Here is a 14,057-nt window from a genome sequence, read left to right on the forward strand (position 1 = left end):
ACACTGGGATCCATCCGGGAGGGCAAGGGTTAATAGTTGAATAGTGATTATAGCCCTTTGTTTAATTTTCCCGCTTTTTCAGGCACCATTTTGCAGAGTCCCATAGGCCGCCATTGGAGCTTCATTCATTTCAATGGCGGATCTAGCTGTTATGGACCTGTTTCCCTCGAAGACCAGCAGGTGGCGTCCGAGAGGAGGAGCGGCGGTTTCCCATTGTAAGTCAATGGGCTCATTGATTTCAAATGGAGATTCCTCGACGGCGCTTTCCAGGAACGAGTTGGCAGCCGTCCAAACCGCAAAACCGCAAAGCGGATACAATATCTGAAAAAGAGCTTTCATCACTGATTAGTTCAAGTTCAAAGACAAGTGGCGTGGGAATCTTAGGTTCTAGGGCAACCAGAAATAAAATTCTTTTTGCCCCTAGCTCCTAGGCCTCCCCTCACTTGCCTATGGCGGCGGAGCCCGTTGTTTTCAATGGGGAATTAGTGAAAAACTGAGATTTCTTTTTAGCGGAGATTTTTATAATAAACTATGAAACGGTTTATGTGGTATTTGTATATCTCCGGTTCTGAAGGTCGCAGCGGGCTGAAACTTGGACCCTATAGTGTACCACTTCCGGCATTACGGTCTGAAGTTTGGACCCGCTGGATCTAACAGAACCGGTTATTTTAATATGTGTGTATATTCAGAACCCTAGTGTATTTCAAAGCGGGGACAAAAGCCTGCGAAGATTCCTGCCTACTAAGAAATGCAAATGGTCAGGAGAGCGACCAAATGTCTAGGAAGCAGGCCCCTGATCAAAGACTCAGCCACTCTAACTGTTTACATGAGGACGGAGAAGCATGGAGCTGGAGTGGTTTGTGAGTGTTATAACTCACACTTACAAACAAAGAATATCCTGCCAGATACTCCATTTGGTAGACTGGCCGGCGCCCCTAAACTTGGGTGTGGGGCTACAGAAATGAGACCTGGGGGGCATGGGTTAAACTGTGTTCCCACGTTAGCAATTGGATGCAGTTAATTGTTCACCAATAGTCTGCACTCAATAGTAAGAATAGGATTGCAAAAGTATATAACCTGTTGGCAATCCTACAGACTTTGTCTTCTGATTACATCTTGATTGTTACCTGATTGCTGGAGAATTGCTATCTGATACTTCTTCATCCCAACCCCTAAGTGTTACCTTCTTGTCTGTTAATTGTACTATATTGCTGTGTTCACCTATCTAAGGAATAAATATACTTTATTATATCTAAGCATCGTTCAGTTCAACCCAGTTATTTGGTGTATTATTATAGCCTGTCATAAAGTTACAGTCACAGGGTCTTTGGGGAATCGGACTCAACCGACCTTCTTTTCCCTCGGCCTATCACAGCCTGCATGTACTTGTTCATGTCTTCTGTGGACAAACTGGTACTCATCCGGGTAATGGACATACGCTTCCGGTCGCTCCACTGGTGGAACCGCATGTGACATTATCTCGCGATGTCGCTGCATCCCGGTACATATCCTGGTCCCGCACCGGAAGTTCCTCCTCCGCTGGGTGCTGGACCGGAAGTTCGGCGTGGTCCCTCTGGCAGAAGTAGGCATCAGGCTGGGACTCATCTAAGGCTTCCCCCATCGTAGCCTGTCGGGAGTAAGGTGGTGGTTTCTCACCGCTCCGCTGACTCGCGATGATCCGTTTGTCCTCCGGAGCAGCCTCCGTCCTTTACTCAGAAGCACTGGGATTCTCCACGGCTACTATCTCTCACATTTCCACACCTACCCACACCATTTATATCCACTCCCACTCCACACACACCTTTTGTAAAGCACCTCTAGCCATAAAACACATCCACACCGGGGGAAGGACCAGCACAGATAACATTCCAAGAGACACTGTTTTTAAGTATACCTTTGGCTTGCTTCATTCATTGTAACATCGCCGGAAGAAATAAAAGCATTTCGTTAGCCACAGAACGGTATCATCTATTTATTTTTTGATTATATATATATATATATATATATATATATATATATATATATAGTGGTTGACAAATCACCAAAAAATCTACTCGCCACACAAAAAAATCTACTCGCCACCTAGTACTAAACGTGTGCTGCTTGGGCCAATATTTACTCGCCCGGGGGTTAAATCCACTCGCCCGGGGCGAGCAAATGTATAGGTTTGTCGAACACTGTATATATATATATATATATATATATATATATATACAGTGTATATATATATATATATATATATATTATATACACACACACACACATATATATATATATACACATATATATAATATATATATATATATATATATATATATATGTACACACAAAAAAAGGAAACCTCTTAAAGAGCACTCAGACAAATGTTAGCAAAAAATAGAAAGGGTAGTTTTATTAAATCAAAAAATAACAGACATACAAACAACTAACTGGAGAGCCTGCCTGATCAGAAATAAAGAAAATGTAGAATAAAAAAAACAAAAAATAATTTACTTATATGCAATATAATAAACCCAAAATGTATATTAAGATATCCTAGAGTAGTAGCTCACTGCGGGAACAAAATTCCCACAATGAAGCAACCCAGACCGGCCGGTCACATACAAAATGCTAAGATAAGAGATATCATAGGTCTGCACAGAAAAACATACAAAAATACAAAGAAAACATCATATGTGCTGTGTCAATGGCAGTATATAGGTTAACAGCAATATGTCAGCCTATTGCCACTAAAAAGATTGTATAACAAAGGAGACATATAAGTGAGTTACTTCAGTGACCCAAATACATAAATCAGAGCAAATGGGAAAAAGAAAAAGGGATAAAAAAATAATAATACTCAGCTCCTTGGTATAATGGCACTGCAATCATGGGTCAGCACAATCCACAAAATAACGTCCATGGGTGAAGGACATTGGAATAGTCCAAAATAAGGCATAAACAGGCAGGGTCAACAGCAGCAAAGGTTAAAATAAGCCCACTAACGCGTTTCGCCCGCTAAGGCTTCTTCACGAGTGGTACTAGGGCCATGGAGCAGGAACACTTAAATAGGCTACAGATCATTTCAAATTTCGCACCAAAAACGCCCTTTAAACACAGATGCATATAGTCTCTCACTTGATTTGTGATAATGATTGGTTAAAGAGCAGTATGACAGCTGAGTAGAACTGTTGTATATCAATAGTGCAGACCGTGATCTTAGTATACACATCAAGGAAACACGATTACGTCACAGAATCCCGCGAGGATTGCCCATAAAGTCCCGCGCATGCTACCTTTTCTATTTTTTGCTAACATTTGTCTGAGTGCTCTTTAAGAGGTTTCCTTTTTTTGTGTGTTCTCATATTCATCATTTTCCTCTAGCATCACCTAGCAGTTTATGTTTTCTCTGCTATAACTTTTTCAGATATATTTTTCTGATTTAGGTAGGTTTAGGCACAGCATTATTTATTGGTAGTTGATGCGGTATTCATCTTTGGTGTAAGAGATATATATATATATATAAAATCAATAAATAAATAGGTGATACCGTTCTGTGGCTAACGAAATGCTTTTATTTGTGCGAGCTTTCGAGATACACTGATATCTTCTTCCGGCGATGTTACACTGAATGAAGCAAGCAAAAGCTATACTGTAAACAGTGTCTATTGGAATGTTATCTGTGCTGGTCCTTCCCCCGGTGTGGATGTGTTTTATGGCTGGAGGTGTCAAAAGGTTCCCGATATATATATATATCCTCCCACGAGCGAAAAGCGCTGAGTGTTTTCTAGTGGCAGCATTCATTGATTTATTCAGCACGACTTGAACTTCATGGTGCATTTCCTGTGGACTTTGAGTGATCCAAATATTTGCTGGAACCTGATTCTACTACAATTCCCCAAGGACTGACTCACTTATCCACCATGGTCAGCGGAGTATTGCTCTGTCTGCCATTAAGTGTTTAACCTACCTACAGGATTATTTTTTCACTCAGTAGTTGGCACTGGCTTTTATTAGTATTATTCATAACCTGGAGAGGTACTTTATCTCTGCCTCTCCCTCAGTGCCTTTTTTGCACTCATATTCCTATGTATTTTTGATTTGTTACTGGTCTGTACAGGGTTTGAGTATTTTGCTTACTTTGTTCTCCCCTGTGTCTCCCCCTTGGTTCAAGACCTTTTTTCTTATGTGTGCCTTATATTTTCAGTACATATAAGTTTATTTACTTTATATATCATCTTTTCTCTCTGGTTCTGCTGAATGTTTAGTAGTCAGGAGTATTTTGGGGTGTCTGTATTATTTAGCTAATTTGTATCACCTCATTTATTTTGTGGTCATTTACTGATACATTGTTTTGCTTTCTAGTTCAGTTTCCAGTGACATTTCATTTTGCTATACAGTATTCATCTTTTTTGTCAAGTGCTTTTTATTGCTGCCATTAGTGTGTATATGTTTTTAAATGTTAGTGTGTCCTATTGCTCGTTATTAAAATCATTGCCATTTTTTTCTACTTTGACTGTGGGTCCAAGTTTATGTTTACTATTCTATTTGTTTTTTGAGGCATATTGAGAGTGCTATTATTAGGGATCGTGTTAGTCATATACATATATATATACATATATATACATATATACACACCATACGATACCGGTTGAAGCACGACATCAAGGGACAGCACACAGGTAAATTGATCATAAGTTCTTTGTATTGAAAAAGACACACAAAAACCGACGTTTTGGTCCCCCAGTGGGACCTTTCTAAAGTTGGTATATATATGTTGCACAATAAATAATTTATTCTTACAATGTTTTATTTTTTATTTTAAAAATATTATTTAATACATTATTAACTTTGACACATACACACACACACAGCTTCCCCAGTGACACACAAACACACAGACCACTTGCCTGTCGCTAACCGTAGACACAAAAAGTGTGCGTCACATGCACGCGCGTTCGCACAGGCGCGGGCACTCGCACATACTATACAACAGTCCCTACAATGGACCCATGCTGGTAGTGGGCAATGCTGCTCTGAGGTGCTGGCAGTGGGCAGTGCTGCTCTGGAGGTGCTGGCAGTGGGCAGTGGTGCTCTGGAGGTGCTGGCAGTGGGCAGTGCTGGTCTGGAGGTGCTGGCAGTGGGCAGTGCTGCTCTGGAGGTGCTGGCAGTGGGCAATGCTGCTCTGGAGGTGCTGGCAGTGGGCAGTGCTCCTTTGGAGGTGCTGGCAGTTGACAGCGCTGCTCTGGAGGTGTTGGCAGTGGCAGTGCTGCTCTGGGGGTGCTGGCAGTAGGCAGTGCTGCTCTGCAGGCAACATCCCTTTGTGCAGACAAAAGGTGAAAAGGTACTTACCAGAGACAGGAAATGGAACAGTTTCACTCTTTATTGGGGTCAGATGTTCCTCAGTGTTCGGTTCTTCCTTCTCTGACTTAATCTCTAAACTCTCTGGTACAACCACTGGGAAACCTGGCAATAAGAAAAGGAAAATCCATCATGTAAAGCTGGGACTTGGGGCGCTTCTTGTGATATCAGAATACAGAAATACTCTATACTGATTCCTATGGGGGAGGGGTGAAGCGATTTGAAGGGGTTCAAATTATATAGAGAAAACACTAGGGTTAGGGAGTGATCACAAAACCACACCAATTGAAACGAAATAATGGGTGAATATATGGTAATCAAAAAAGTGGGTGCAAACTGTGAACTGAAAAGTGAATCAGAAAAAGGGGGGGAAGGAAAACACAAAGTGGATGTGTCTCCTAAAAGAATTCACTATACTGCACTCCTACTTAATTTTAAAATTTAACTTTTAATATATATTTACATAAAACATATGTTACCAAATCGTTGTATATTGTGCATTAAAAATAAAAATAAATTAAATTATCAAGAACAAGCGTCCGTGTCAGTAAATGTGCGTTGGAATAATCTCAGACAACAAATTGTATTCGAGATAGCAGGACACAAGACGCTAATAGTCAGGGTATAAACCCCTCTGGGACACCTATGAGACCAGGTACATGTGTATATATATAAATATGACTAACAGACTCAGTGAGTGATTGTATCACGAAAATACTGCAGTCCTGCTTAGACTTATAAACCACAGAGCACTTAAGGATGTTAGTTAAGGATGTATAACCATCCACTAAGTATAGAAGTGCTACTGATAGTGTGATAATGGAGGGTGAATGATTCATAGCATAGTGAAGCAATTGTTCACAGCATTTTGTTCAGTGAATCATTATACAGCACACTCCAAATGAACATGTCATGTAGAGAGCAGGAAGGTTTACACACAGAGTGTTAGTAAAAGTAACCAATTTAGATCTACATAGATAGAGCCAGGAGACTACAGAACACTACATAAAAGCAGCTCCAAGTAGGAGACTGACAACATAGCACGTCCAACGCGCGTTTCCCTCCAGCAAAGGAGCTTCCTCAGGGACAAATTTGCTGGGGGGAGGCAGAATGAACCCTTATATACCCAAACAGTACCTTGATTACAGATTGAACAATTGCCAGCTGTTACACATGCGCAGTTGGTCAGTTAACAAACTAAACCCATCAAACTTCAAAAATGCTGATTAAAATATCTGTGTCCGTTCCCACACATTTAACAACAGTAGTGTTAAATTTTTGAGTTGATTCGAGCGTTTTTTAGGCTTCTATAGTAGTATGGCATTGATCGGCGAAATTAGAGTCCAATGCGCATGCGCGCGGACTCTGAAAATCCAACAAACCAAAATAAAGCATATTGCGCATGCGTGGGCACTTAGAGTAAAGTTGCAAAATCGGAGTATATGCACCGCGCATGCGCGAAGACTTAAAGGCTCTAGCCCGATGCCCGCGCAACTGCGCATGCACGGAGGTTCCAAAGTCACTCATATGAACGCGCATGTGTAAGAGACTAAGGCAAGAATACTGCCATAGTCCAGGCGTGTTGCGCATGCGTTCGGACACCAAAATTATATGGCTTGCTGATATCTGTGATCACGCGCAGTGCGCATGCGTCGGGACTTAGAAAATTTCATCAAAAATAATAAATAAATGAAAATGTTCATATCGCGCATGCGTGGGCACTTAGAAATATTTAGCCTTATTAATACACAGTGTGATTCTGATTGTTCAATCGATCTGTCCTCATCCAATATAGTTGGAAATGCCCATGATATACATCTAAGCCATAAAGGGTACATATAGAGCTTTGGATGTATAGATAGTAGATAATCTTAAGAAGCTCATACCCTAAATGTTGGCAAGTAAAAAGGGTATTATTGATTATGTGACAGATAATAATCAATTAATGGTGGGTAAGGGTCTATCGTACCTTATGGAAATATTTTGTGCAGAATATAATTGGAAAAATTAGATTGTATATACTCCCCCATAGTAATATACGGTTCAAATTATATGCCAGCTTTACTTTTCTCAGGGACTGAAAGGGGTTAAAATAATCTGCAAGCTTTATTCTTTTCATATAAGCTGTCTCAGTTAGGCGCTTGAACAATAGCGAAACTGCAAAGTGTTTCGAAGTTTCGTTTCTCGCAACTGTTTTTTGTATCTGTTCTTTAGAAATGCCTTAATTATAGCTATCGGCAGACCATAAGCAGAATGTATGTTGATGGACGCTGTGTCAAAAGACACATACATATGATTTTTACTGAAACTAGCTTATTTTTCGCATTGCTGACTTGGTATATTCTGTAATGATACGCCCTTTCATGTTTCTGTATAAATATTCTTTGCGCACTGAATAAACTTTGAAGTGAGGAAACAGAGCCATCTTGTCAGCGTCTGATTCCTAGCTTCCCGAGCGCCCGTTCTGTTCGTGGTCCGGAGTCTGCGGGAAACCAGTGCTGTCAAAGTCTCCCCGGGTTGAGTGATAGATGTAGTACTTGCCAGAGTGAGGTGGAACTCTTTCAATTGGTGGCAAAGGTGGGATCTCCACTGGATTGGTGAGTATACTTTAATTTATTGTTTCTCGCTTTCCCTCTGGGGATCCCTACTGGTAGGATATCATGGGTTAAAGTCCCTAATTGTTGTTGTTTATCAGACTGGTATATGCTCTCCCTGACACAACAGACTTATTGTAAAGCATAAAAGTGTTAAGATTATACTGATAAGTTTTTCTTTCAGATCTTTTTCATAAGTTTCCTTTTATATTGCAATCATTTCATTTTTATATAAAGTAATTTTGGGTACTAACACTAGTAAAGATCTGGGAAGTAAGCCAGAGGTTATTATGTATAAAACTAACAAAAATAATAAGAAAAAAAAAAACAGCAGGTATAGAGTCCTGGCTGTAAAACAGCAGGTATCGAGTCCTGGCTGTAAAACAGCAGGTATAGAGTCCTGGCTGTAAAACAGCAGGTATAGAGTCCTGGCTGTAAAACAGCAGGTATAGAGTCCTGGCTGTAAAACAGCAGGTATCAAGTCCTGGCTGTAAAACAGCAGGTATCAAGTCCTGGCTGTAAAACAGCAGGTATAGAGTCCTGGCTGTAAAACAGCAGGTATCAAGTCCTGGCTGTAAAACAGCAGGTATCAAGTCCTGGCTATAGAAAGACAGCGGGTATAGAGCCCCGGCTGTAAAACAGCAGGTATAAAGTCCTGGCTATAAAATAGCAGGTATAGAGTCCTGGCTGTAAAACAGCAGGTATCAAGTCCTGGCTATAGAAAGACAGCGGGTATAGAGTCCTGGCTGTAAAACAGCAGGTATCAAGTCCTGGCTATAGAAAGACAGCGGGTATAGAGTCCCGGCTGTAAAACAGCAGGTATAAAGTCCTGGCTATAAAATAGCAGGTATAGAGTCCTGGCTATAGAAACAGAAGGTATTGAGTCCTATCTGTATTTTGGGCTAACTGTTGGTTCCCTATAACACGGATATCTATATAAAGTGTTATATTCTATTAAGGTGATTGCCTGTTAAGTTAAGTTTCCTTTATAAGCTAATCATGAGAACTAAGAAGTGACATGTCCGGAGGTAAACTGGACAAGATAAAGTATAACACTAACAATAACAAATTTGTTAAAACTGTTAAGGAATGTGTTGCAGTGTGGGTCACAATTGCCCCTTGTGGATGTGAAGTGCTGCCAACTGAAATTTTTCACCACTCTCAAAATGCATATCTGTCCCCTGCCCCTACGGCATCGGGACAATTACCACCTCCATATGTTGCCCCAATTTACCCCAGTGTCCCCGTTCTCAAACTCCCTGAGCCCCTTAACCCTTCCCGGGTCACAGGCTCTTACAGTGGCGGCCGGGCTGACTCTAATGCGGCTGCCCCCGCCATTTCAAAATAGCGCGGGCGGTGCGCGGGCTGTCTCCGGCCGAAACCCGGCCGGTTTTCCCACGCCTCGGGCGCTTTCAATAGTAAGCGCCATTAGCGCTTATCTATTGAAGCGGCCGCCGCGCGGGAAACTCCGTTTTTAAATGGAGAACAGACCCGCGGCTAGCCCGCTACGCTCCTGGCAAGCTTTAGAATGAGCTTAGCCGGGACAGTAGGTATTCTCCAATGAAGTCTTTATGGCTTCACAGGGAACCCGAAGGAATAGACTCCATAGACCACTCCCTGTTGACATGGCTGTCAGACAGATCATTAAGGATAGGGAGGAGACAAACTCTAGGCAGGAATTAACCCCTGCCAGGGACCGTTCACGGGACAAGTAAAAATTTGAGGACAAATCAGAATCAGATACTGACACTGTGGCACAGGCATATGTAGGTCCGTCTACTAACACACGGGCTCAGAAGAAAAAAAAAGCTAGGAGAAAGTTGTAGGAATTTTGATTGAAGATATGAAAATAGTGACAAGAGATGGTTTTGTTTTTGTTAAAATGGTATAAGTAAATGTTAAAAAGTCACAGAAAGATAAAGGCAGAAAATATAATTTTTCCAAGTTAATTTTAAAATATGCAACCCAAATTATTTGTGCCAGATTAACCAAGTATGAGTGCATATTGAGTTGCATTAAAAATAAATTACCCGTCTGGATTGAAAAGCTCAGGGAGCCTCATGTATTGCAAATCTGAGCAGAGAACAAGATTACAGCAGGTATAGCTTTCTTTTTCCCTCCGAATGTTTTATTAGATTTTCAGGTATAAATATGGTAAAAAGGTTGATTGATTATACAAGCACACAGGGATTGCTCAATCTGAGTGAATCCTACTCATGTGAAAGTCTTATGTGTATTGAATAATAGGAATATCGGTTTATTGTATGTATACAAAATTACTAACCAGAAACTTTATTGCACGGGTTTATAGGAAAAACTGCTCATAGGGAGGTAAAATACATATAAATAACAGAGTAAATTCAAAAGATTGAGTTCAAAAGTACCCCTCTATTTGCACTCATTACTTAATACTTGTGTGTGTTTCTATGGCCAAAAAGATGAATCCCTTAGCTAGAAACTAAAAGCAGAAAACGACGAAAAACAAAAAAGATTTATTACATATTTGAATCATACACTCAAAAGTTTAAAACACGTGTTTTTCAGCCCTGCCTCGTACCACTCCTGATCGTAAATAGATTGGATTTGAAGCCTTGGTGTTGCACCCTAGCGGTTGGGTTGGTATAGAGGGCCAGTATTGCCCCTATCAGCTTGTCGCCAAAGGCTCCAAGCGTAGCTCTTAGTTATGCCCAGTCAATCCTGTCAAACGCCTTTTCCGCATCTAGACTCAACACCATAGTTTTTATCTGTTTATTATTGGCTATTTCTATCAGATCAATAATTCGTCGGGTATTGTCTGCCGCCTGACGATCTTTAATGAAGCCGACTTGATCTGGGTGTATTATGACCTCGGAGCCTGCGAGGAAGCTCCCCCTCTGATCACCCCCCCCCCCACCCCAAAACACAAATAAACACACGACAAAGGTCTGGAGGTTCAAGGGCCACGGCTTTATTTACATAAATAATAAACCTTAGTGAGTGCTACCTCTGCCAGCGTGCTCTCGCGCCTGGATAAAGGCAATTGGCACCCCAACCATGGCCCGCACACCCACCAAGCCGGGCGCCCGTTGGCACCCCAACCATGGCCCGCACACCCACCAAGCCGGGCGCCTGTTGGCCCGGCTGTTAAGCGATACTGGGCTCAGGGAATCACGCACAAATGAGCCCTGCCCACTCACTCCCCACCCGAAGGCTTTAGGGTTTATCTGTACCATAGAGCCCCCCGCTGGCAAGGTTACCGTGAACTCACCCCTCCCCAACAGCCGCCACCCAGGGGGCTATTTAATTCCTTAAACTAGCCCCGGACCCCCAGACCCGCCAGGACCCTTTCGAGCCCTTCTTGGAGTGTTACGTTAAACAAGTCTAATCCTATCTCGGATAAATGTACCCCGTCTAGTCGAAACAATCCACTATTATTCGACTCGAAATCAAGGTGCCCTATCACTCAGCCTCCTACCTGCAACACAAATTTGCCAACCGCCTTATTAATTTTCCTCCTTGTGCGCTCCACCGCATCCGCTCGCCGCGCCCCTTTCCACACCTTTCTGTACACTATATCCGACCACACCACCTGGATGACTGTTCCCCAATGCACCTGAATCTGCGCTATATCACTCTTTATTGACCTAATTAGGTCTAATGATGTCAGCCCCCCACATCATTGCCCTCCACATGAATAATCAAAATTTTGGGCGACCTCCTATCCCTTGCCAATACCAGTAGTTCTGGTAACAACTGGTGCCACCTCAAACCTCGCCTGAGCAGACATGCCGAAATTTGCAGGCAGCGAACCTACATTGCCCCTCGTTTAAGGCCCAGCACACTCCTCTACCACCAGTGGCCGGCAAACTGGAGGATTCCATGCTGCCGGTCCCTTCATGAAAGGGAGTCGGCTTAACCGTGATAAAAATCTCTAACCATAGGTCCGTGTCTTTTTTATCCCAGGATAGCTGCTTTCGCACCGCCATTTTCTGACGAAATTGTTCATCATATAGCCACCAACCCATCCCCTTATGGTTTCTATACGCAAAACCGATCATATCCTGATATTTAAATAATGCAGAGCATAATTTTGGTGACTTTTCCCCAACAACACTGGCCAGGATAGAGAAGGCCTGTGACCAATTAGAAAATGTTCGTGAGAATAATCGCTTCTCTATGTCTTTCTTCTTGGCCTCACCTTTTTTGCCGGACCTTGCCAGTGCTTCTTTATACCCGCGAAGTAGGGATAATATCTCCACATACTCCCCTGCCCATACCTTTTCTTTTACCTCTGCTGACAAGTGTAAACCCAATGGGCTTGTGAGGCATGCATAAGCGTCTGAGAAACAAATGTCAGGTACCATCCCTGCCTCCGCCACTCCTACTGCCAGTGCCGGAGGAGAAACCACCACTGGGGAGGCTAATGCCAACTTACCACTTCACAAATCACCACATTGCTGGCCTCAGCCTGATAGGACACCCCCCCCCCCTTCCCAGGCCGCTGCCATGCCTGGCCGTGTATCCGCTACTGCTGCCACTGGGGTCACTGCCACAGGGTGCCCCCCCTGCCCTCTTAAGGCTTCCAGCACAGCCTTTACAATGGCAGCCACATCCACTGCCCCAGCAACATTCACATCTGCTTCCCCAGCAGCACCCACAACTAGTGCCCCAGCAGCACCCACAACCACTGCCTCAGCAGCACCCCCAGCCTCTCTCACTTGCAGGCTTGTACCCTGTCCTGCAGCACCCGCCTGATGCTGCCCTCCCCCCTCTGTAAGGGCTGTCCAGACAATCCCTTATTCCTAACCCCATGAAGTACCACCATGTGACTGTGGCATACCCCGGGACCTTGTCCCCTCTGCACCCCTTGGTGTTTTTAAGGGGGGGGTTGCTTCTACTGAAGCTGAGGGGGGAATAGAGGCCGAAACCTTCCTCTTACCCTCTGCCGTTAGCCTCCCGGCGCAAGTTGACTCCACCCCCGTGCCCTCCGCTGTAGGACCAGCATGTGGCCGCGTTCGCCGCACAGGCGTGTCCCAGACCTCCACCGCTCCCCTCAGAGGTCTTGACCGCCTTGAGTGGGCCACCACCCGCCTGCCGGCGGCCGCATGGATCTCTGGCTGAGCCGCACAGTTCCACCACTTGCTTCTGCTCTGGGCTCCTCCGATACCCCAGCTGTAGCACCGTCACTGCTACCTCCTGCGAGCAGACCTGCCAGCTGCTGCTGCAGCCATCCTTCCTCTCTAGAAAGAGCCTCCATTTGCAGCCTGGTTAACAGCTCCTGCACGTCAGCCATTCTCCATTCTTTCCTGTGCCTGACTGCCTTCCCGCTCCCTTCCCAGTTTAAATCCCCTAACCCCCCCCCCCCGCGGCATGGTGGGAAGAAAAAGGGGGGGGGAGAAGGGGGAGGGGCTCGCATGCAGAAGGGAGGGGAAGCAGTATCCGGCCGGCCGGGACGGGGAGGCCATGCGCCTCCTAGCGCTACAGGGGAGGGGACACCGCAAGGGGTGGGGGTTAGGTGAGAAGAGGAGGGAGTCTGGCCCCACCGGTCATGAACCCCGTCGCTGAGGGGCTCCAAGCTGCCATCTGTTGGCAATTAGTTTGGCGTATATTTTGATGTCTGTGTTTATAAGGGAGATTGGTCGATAACTCTTACAGTCAAGCGGGTCTTTACCCGATTTATGAGGGAGATGGATGCTTGGAGCATTTGGTCCAGGAACGGTCTGCCCTCCAACACCTCATTGAACATGCTAAGCATACAGCACCGACATTGTTTATTGCACTAAATCACGGCGGCACGCCGAGATCTGCCCCAGCTGCCGCCAGTAACAACCGCGCGCCGCCGCGTTTCCCCCACGCACCCCCCCTCCACTTCGCGCGCAATTTAAGTTTAAAACTTCAGCTCTAAACAGTACAACACTGCCCCTCTGCTTCCCTGCACCCCCGCTTACCTTCATTTGATCTCCAGGGGTGTCGGGGAAGCCTGGGGAAGCCGGGCGCGCATGTTACTGTGACGTCACAGTGCGCTGCCACGCGCCGCGGCTACCCGCTTCCCAGACGCATGCAGCCGGCGGCTTTTGCTGCAATAAACAATGTCGCTACTGTATATGGGGCAAGGGTTTTTATATTTTTTTGTAGTAAAGGTTA

At 44.3% G+C, this 14,057-nt stretch overlaps 1 protein-coding gene across 1 annotated transcript in view; it reads right to left on the minus strand.

Annotated features, from left to right (window-relative positions):
• The window catches only part of LOC142488059 (uncharacterized), an 88,451-nt gene that overhangs the window by 44,547 nt on the left and 29,847 nt on the right, over positions 1–14,057 (minus strand). The window contains exon 4 of the mRNA XM_075588429.1: positions 5,332–5,445. Within this exon, the coding sequence (XP_075444544.1) occupies positions 5,332–5,445 (114 nt within the window). The remainder of the gene's footprint in view (positions 1–5,331; positions 5,446–14,057) is intronic.

The sequence above is a fragment of the Ascaphus truei genome, chromosome 2 (assembly GCF_040206685.1).
Source record: "Ascaphus truei isolate aAscTru1 chromosome 2, aAscTru1.hap1, whole genome shotgun sequence".
Lineage (NCBI taxonomy): Eukaryota > Metazoa > Chordata > Amphibia > Anura > Ascaphidae > Ascaphus > Ascaphus truei.